The sequence below is a fragment of the Halichoeres trimaculatus genome, unplaced genomic scaffold (assembly GCF_033239565.1).
Source record: "Halichoeres trimaculatus isolate MK-OKI-2021-1 unplaced genomic scaffold, fHalTri1.1 fHalTri1_scaffold_7, whole genome shotgun sequence".
NCBI lineage: Eukaryota > Metazoa > Chordata > Actinopteri > Labriformes > Labridae > Halichoeres > Halichoeres trimaculatus.
In genome coordinates this window covers 7,842,831-7,850,715 of record NW_027437185.1, presented here as the reverse complement: position 1 = coordinate 7,850,715, position 7,885 = coordinate 7,842,831, and the positions used below count along the sequence as shown (strand labels likewise).

The 7,885-nt window shown below is 45.4% G+C and overlaps 1 protein-coding gene across 1 annotated transcript; it reads right to left on the bottom strand.

Moving 5' to 3' along the window:
- Positions 1-297: 297 nt before the first annotated feature.
- On the bottom strand, positions 298-7,549 carry slitrk4 (SLIT and NTRK-like family, member 4). Its single transcript, XM_074674410.1, has 2 exons — positions 6,216-7,549; positions 298-5,426 (listed from the first exon to the last, which is right to left on the bottom strand). The coding sequence occupies exon 2, from the start codon at positions 5,382-5,384 to the stop codon at positions 2,796-2,798; it is 2,589 nt and encodes an 862-aa protein (XP_074530511.1). The 5' UTR covers positions 5,385-5,426; positions 6,216-7,549; the 3' UTR covers positions 298-2,795.
- Between the last annotated feature and the right edge of the window lie 336 nt (positions 7,550-7,885).

The window sequence follows — 7,885 nt, the reverse complement described above, 5'->3', positions numbered from 1 at the left end:
GATTTTTCACTTGTTTTAGGGAATTCAGACATCAATTTTGTCTTTCGATGTCTCCAAATAAGACATGTTTCTGCACTTGTCACTTGAATGTGGCTCATTTCAAGTATTATGAAACAGTTTTTACAAGAAATAGGACAAAAACACTTGCATAGATGTCATTTTTGCAGTGCCTAGTGATATTTTAACAGTCAAACTGAATATTGTTACATTTTGCAGCAACATTTTGTCAGAATTAGCATTTTAGCTTCAAAAACTGTTGGATCATCCAGGATATATCTCTTAAGTCTGTGACAAGGCCACAAAAAGGCGGTTTCCAACATCTTAAGTGAAACACACAGCAGTTTTGCACATCCAGTTTCCTCACACTAAGCAGCTGAGCAAACACGTCTAATGCTTGAAGGGCGGCCTGTGTTTGAACATGAACAAAACAAGTACAACATTCTGTCACTTCAGATGGGTTGTGTGACTGCCTGGTTGTTGGACACTCTCCAACTGGTTCTGTGTGAAAAAAAAACTCAACCCAGGGCAGGAAGGACTTGGCAGTTTGAGAGTTTTCTTTTCCGTTAAAGCACCGTTCAGCAGCTAAAAGAAATGGGGGGACACAGTGCAAATAGGTGCTGATTTTAATACCTTAATTTCAACATGATTATACAAGAGAAAATTAACCAATATACAGGAGATTTATGACCGATAAAAAATTGTATTTATTATACTTTCCAAGATACATTCTATTCAGTTGTAATGTCAATAAACACTCATAGTTTGAACGTAACAATACTTTAAAAAAAAAAGGACCAGATAGAGTTAGGTTGATAAAAGAATTTCCAAATAGTACCTGCCTTGACAATATAACCTCAAACTAAATAAATAAAATTATTTGAAGCCATCATGACTGAGCATTTTTACTAATATTGCACATGATGTTTGATGATATGATTCTGCCCAAGTCTAACAATTTAGAGCTTCAATTAGCAAGCCTGTCTCGTCCCACAAAACCACCTCGGACAACACGCCCCCTCCCCGCCCCCACGTCCCAACAATGCTGGAACCACATCGAGTTTAATGCACATTTATTTTGGTTGCATAATGTTAATAAGAAACCTTTTACAAGATACTGTGGGAGATATAAGAATAAGGAAACTGCTTGAAACTTCACAAACTCTATCAGGCCTCAACTTTTTGTCGTGCGACACAATAAAAAGGAAACATCACAGATCACATTTCACAACCCCTCGTCGAGCGGGTCGAGTTCTTCAGAAAAAACTGAGTGAAACAGAAAACCCTTGAATCGACTCCACAGTCACTCCTGAATAAGCTCTGATGCATCGTTCAATCAAGTCCTTTCCACTCTTTGTGTATTATTCTTTTTAAATAATACCAATAACTCTTTAAATAATCCTGCATAGAAAAATAAATTAACTATGTTTGTTAATTTTTTTTGTACTACGAATTGAGAGCTGACAAAGGGAGTTGAATCACTGATTGATCTATTTGACATTTCTGGCGTGTAGTCTCTTGATGATGATGCTCCGTCGTACAGTGTTTCTGTGTGTGTGTAGGTGTGTATGTGTAGGTGTTTGTCCTTCCTTGTAATTTACAAACCAGTCCCACAGATACAAATAATGTAAGACTTACAAAATATATTCCATGTTACGCTTACATAGCAAGCAGCTTTGTAAATTTTTGATATCCTTGGGTTTTTCATTTTTCAGAAACAATGTCCTCTGACAGAGTATGTGCCGTTAGATTTCACCCAAAACATACAGTTACTGTAAGTAGCAATTTTTGAAGAGGAACACAACTCCATTCAGAAGACACTATATTTAACATGGCTCTTTACACAAAGAGAACAAGTCATGAAATCATTCCACGAGAAAAAAAAAAAAAAAAAAAAAAAGTCCTGCAGTGCTTTCGAAAGCCAGAGCCTTCCAGAAAAAAAAGGAGCAGGTGCACTGCTACTGGTGTGTAATCCAGACAAGATGGCATAGAGTCTGCATTAGGAATCCTGAAAGCTTCCCCCAAAGAACAAACAGATATCCTCTCATGTTTTAACAAAAAAGTCAAAATCAAAAAAACGAAAAAAGAAAAGTAGCATCCATTGAGTCACCAGCTCTGTTACGTTCAACCCAGACGCAGAGATTCTTGGTACGTTCCAAAGCAAAAGACAACAACCAATGAGCCCCTCCTTTTGCCTCTTTCTAGAAAAAGAGGGCTGAAGGTGGGCTGGTTAAACTCTCAAAGCACTGTCTTCAAGACCCTTGATTTGGTTGAAAAAATTAAAAAAAACAAAAGGAAGAGGGGAAAAAAACAACAAGAACAAACAAAAATCAGAAGATAAGTACCAATTTCAATAGCAGCAGAAACACTGTGACTGTCTGGTTGCTTTAAGGATGCCCTACGGTACGTATGGAGGATTCATACATGTGGCATTGATAATCCAGAAAAAAGGTCTTTACTGTGAAACAGATCCACGCTGATTCTACTTATAGCATTTGTTCTGTGGAGCCATTTTGTCCGTCTCTGCATTGGTCATTAAGGGTTTCCAGAAGGCACTTTTTTGCTGTGTGTGTGGGGGTGTGTGTGTAAGAGTGTGTGTGTGTGTGTAGCTGCAGAGAGGATGGAGACAGAAAGCAGGAGATCTTGCTGTGTAGAAGTGTAAGTGTGTTTAAGAACACAAAAACCTCAAACAAAGGTAGATGAGTGTGGCCGTCTGTCTGTCTGCCTGTCTGTCTGCGTGTCTGGAGCTCCAGCTGTATATGTGTGGTGTGATCAATGCACTAAATCGAACAGGAATCCTACATTTTACTCAGTGCAGTCTGCTCCTCGAGCACCTGCAGGTAATCAGGTGTTCCTTGGAGCTTGGCTTTGAGCTCGTAATACTCACTTTTTCTCTGCTCCACCACGATCTTACTGTGGTTCCCACCTATCAGCGACGACTTCTTCATCTTTTTATCTAGCGTTTTCTCCGGGTAGCGGATCTCGTAACCGCCCATCCCTATACTGTTGAAATCTCTTTTGCCTTCCAGGAAGTTCTGGATGAACATGCTGGGCTCTCGATGAGGAAGGAACTCCTCGAGTTCATCGATGGTGCTCAGGCGCTTGTTGCGCTCCAGAGTGGAAAGCGAGTCTTTATCCTTGTCAGCGCTGTTACGGAGGATGATCTTCTGCTTCTGCGAGTCCGCAAACTTGAAGCCGGCGTCCATGTCCGAGGAGCGGCCGATCCCACAGGTGTGGCTCTTGCCGATGTGCTCGATGGTCTGGGGGATGAACGCCTCCCCTCCCAGGTCGTCTCCAGGGATGGAGCTTTTTTTGCCAGATTTGTGTCCGTGTCTGCGGAGCTGCAAGGACATAGAGCCACACTCCTGATTGCCAAGCCCCTCCTGCCTGCCCACGGGTTTTTTATTCCTCCTCAGGACAAAGACTAGAAGGCAAAAGGCCACAAACACAGTGAGGATGAGCACTACGAGAATGCTGAGGATCATTATAGAAAGAGGCACGGGCCCTCCAGGTGGTGCCTTTCCAACGCCAGCAGGCGACACTGAGGTCAGGACAGGGGTGGCGCTCGTGTGGATAAACGGAGGTCTTGCGACCAGTTTAGGACACAAAATCTCATTTTTCAGGTGGCGCAGCTCGATGTTGGAGAACTGCACGGGGGATGCACATTTCACCTCTTTGGCAGCCACTCCGTCGCTTAGCTTCTCCAGCCACAGTTTGAGGGCGACAAGATCGCAGGAGCACTCCCAGGGGTTCCCCTCCAGGTCTATCTGGGTCAACGATCGCAGCTGGTCCAGGACACCGCTCACCGGCAGGGTCATGAAGTGATTGTTTTTCAGATTCAGCCTCGCTAAAGAGACGCCGGCGAACACATAGGCAGGGAGACTCCGCAGAACGTTGTTGTTCAGATAGAGAAGCTGAAGGTTTGGCATGGAGTCAAACGTGCCTGCCAGGATTTCTTTAATGGCATTGTATTCCAAATATAGATACTGCAGATTGGTGAGGCCCAGAAACATCTCTGGGTGCAGCTGCTCCAGCTGGTTCCCATTCAGGTACAGTCTCCTCAGGTTGGTGAGGTTAGAAAAGACGCCTTTCTGCACCGTAACAATCTGGTTACTACCAAGATGGAGCAGATCTAAACCTTCAAAGCCCTGGAAATCAGCTGGGCTGATGTCACGGATGTAATTCCCACTCAGGTGAAGTTTCTTGGCATTTGGGGGTTTGGGGATGAGATCAGCTAGATTCTTAATGTTCCTCTCCTGGCAGCTGACGCTGATGCCAAAGTCAGAGGGGTGGGCTTTACAGCTGCATGGCTGTGGACACAGCAGAGGAGGGGTCCGTGTCTGAAAGGAAGAAATCTGACTGTTTCTTCCAAAGGGGGGTAAACCAGCCACGATACCGTTACCGTAAATCTTAGAGGAGTCAGTGGTTTTTGGAGATTTCGTAGCTAAAGGAGCCACGGTGGTCGGGGACATTTTGGAGGGCGACTGTCCGTTATCAGGCAGTACAGGCGGCATCCGCACGTCAAAGTCACTTCCTGTTCCCAGGGGACAAAGCTCCTGTTTGTTGGTTTCTTTGAGGAGTCTCCCATACAAGTCACTGGGTGTTTCACATATGGCCTCGCCAATAAAAATGTTATACGGCATGTTTTCAAGCCATGCCTTGAGAGGTGCTAAATCACAGGTACAATTCCAGGGGTTGTCATCCAGCTGCAACTCCACAATCCGCCCTATGTGCTCCAGAACTCCCAAATACGGCAGCTTCTGGATCCTGTTCCCTCGTATGTCCAGGTGCGTTAGCGAGGCGAAGCGAAATATGTTGTCAGGGAGAGCCTGGATGAGGTTATCATTCAGGATGAGCACTTTCAGTTTGTGCAGTTTGTTAAACGCTCCCTTTTCGATGTATTTTATCAAGTTGTAGTCAGCCTGGAGGTATTCCAAGTTTTCTATCCCAAGGAAAGTGTCCGCTCGCAGCACCTTCAGCTCGTTATTGTTCAGGTGCAGCTGCTTGAGAGCGCTCATCCCCATGAACGCTCCACCCTCTATGTTCTGCAGCTTGTTGTTCCCCAGCTGCAGCGACACAGCGTGGGTGAAGTTGAGGAACGAGTTGGGGTAGAGGATTATCAAGAAGTTGTTCTGAAAGTTCAGGTGGTAGAGCGACGAGGCCGGCGGGATGAGCTGCGTGGGCCGGTAGACGGTGATCTTCTCGCAGTTGACGTACAGCACGTTTTCCACAGACATGCAGGAGCAGGCGCTGCAGGTCTCGGCCATCAAGTCCGAGGCGGACGGGTCGACCATCTGGGGTCCGTCCGACATGGAGGGGGAGGAGAGGGAGGAGGAGAAGGAGCCCGAGATGGAAGAAAAGGCTGCCAGCAGGAATACGAGCAGCATCTCGCCGTTTAGTAATCCTCCCCCAGAAAACCATTCAGTAACCTTTGGAGAAAAAAAAAAAAAAAAAAGTTGCATGCAGCATTCACACACACAGGCATAAACACACAGAAAACAAAACGTCAAAAAAATATATTCAACATTGATGAAACCAAAATTAATCTTTTTTTTTTTTATTTTAAATCAGAAATCCCTCATTTCTTCCCTCGACTGTAAATATGCAAATGAATCAACATGCTTCAGTGTTAATGATCAGATATATTTCTGAGTCTTTTTTTAACAGTTTTGACATTAAAAAACGACTCAATCTCAGTCAAAGAGATGCAGATCTGGTGAAAACGCAGAAAAAGAACTGCCTGTTCTGAACATTATTTAAAGCTTGATCTGCTGCACATCTCTTCATCTCATTCTGACATCTCCAGCTTTAAGCACCCTGATGGAAAACGTCTAAGACAGCGAGCGCCTATGTTGCTCCAGCATATTTAACATAATCAAAGTCAAACGGCTCCAGCTCCTTCTCTATCTCTCCTTTTTTTTTTTTTTTCCATCCGGAGCTAGTGGCTGCATCAACGCTGAGCTGCACACTCAGGTTATTTAGGAGAGCAACTGAGAGAGCAGGAGGAAGATGAAGACTTGGGACTGTGCCCATCTCTGACATATTGAGAGGGTTTGAGCTGCACGCATTTTTTTGACTCGTAACCTCTTTTCTTTTTGGAACACACACCAAATACACCAACAAAAAGATGTTTCTCTGATCTTACAGGAAAAAAAAATGAAACGCACAGAGGTAATGAAAAATGAACAATGAGAGAATCTAAATAAATGAAGACCTACCCAAAGCTGAGGGTGTGATGAATGCGGCTCCCTCCGGAGACGCGGGGCAGCATTGGTGAGACATGGATGGAGACGTGCGCAAACACTCCTCCAAGCTGAAGTCAAACACAAGCAGTTTAGAGGGGCGCAACAAGGTTCCTCCAGCTCCTATATCTCCATGCAGGCTACTGTATATCAACCTGAGCCAGGCAAACTGGAAGAGAGGAGGAGGGGGGGAGCGGAGGAGATGGAGAGGGGTGGGGAGGTGGAGGGGGGGAGCTCCGATTTCACCCGATGCGTCTTTTACTGACGGGCTCCTCTTGCTTGGAAAAATCACCCCTTTGGTCGTTCGGTCCCCAAGGTGGTTGTACTACCTCCATGGGAGAGCATTCATTTGTTTGCAGGAGGAGGAAAGAGATAGAGAGAAAAAAAAAGAGAGGAGCGAGCAGCGCAGAGAGACAGGCAGAGAGAAAGGGAGAGGCAGACAGCTTTTACAGATCTTGACTGCGCGTCCGGCGACTCCAAGGCGTGAAAACAGGCGCAAGGTGGTCAGTGATGCGGTGAAAGAAGTCCGTCATTTTTTGGCGTTGTTGTGGGTGCACTCTGGAGAGGTACTGTCAGCAGAGGAGAGGATAAAAAAAAGAGGAGGAGGGGGGAAAGAGAGGATGTCCAGCACTGTGCGTCTGGCTTCAGCTCGGCTCAGCAACCCCCAACCATCCAATGAATAAATGCTGGTTTGTTTCGGGCGAAGTTGCGCACCGGGATAATGCTTCAGATGGCGGCAGCAGCCAAAAAGCTCCCATCAGGCTGCGTGTACAGTTTTCTCCATAGAGTGAAGCGTGAATTCAGTCCGCAACAGTAATTTTTAAAGCGGTCAGCGCATTTAAAGAAAGAGGCAGATGCTTATTTCACTGTCCATCCGATGGAGTTATTGAAAATACAGATAATAAAAGGAGCTTTGGTGATCTCTGAGCCTCTCCTGGAGGAATAAAAATCTGAAAAGTACAGTAATGAGCGACAGAGACAAGTCAGGAAAACAGAAACCGGTGCGTAAAAATGAATAATGCAGTTATTCTGCCTTTAGTCCGCTGCGGTGCAAGTGAGGTGCCGCTGGAAACTCCGCGCTTCCTCCCGCTCCCATAACGCTCCACAAAAGATGCGATCAGAACAAAAAAAACTTGTAGAGAGGAAATGTAGATGTTCTGAAGCCACAGAAAATATCCAATCGGAGCGAAATGAAGAGAACCTAACGAGGTGAAGGCAGGCTAGTTTCCCCTCCTGTAAAGACAGAGCAGTATCCGTGTCAGACGCATAAGTATGCTGGCTCCTTCTGCAGCCGCATTCACTGAGCTTCCCACACGACTAACAGAGGCGAATGCAGAGATGTGGAGAGGGAGAGAGGGAGGGGAGGGGAGGAGGGAGGGAGCAGAGAAGGAGAGAGAGAGGGAAAGAGAAAGGGGGTCCGTCACAGAGACAAAAAAAGGAAAATAAGAAACACACCAGACCTTGAAACAGATCCGCTTTACTGTATGTTTTGAAACACTCAGGTCAGTTTGATTATTCTGTGTTTTTATCGTCATTCTGGGACAGAGAGGCTCACCTGTTTTATTTTCTCCTCTTTATGAGCTCCATGGGAATGGAGATGAAAAGCGGATGAAAAGGTTGGAGGGAAGCGTATGTGTGTATGTGTG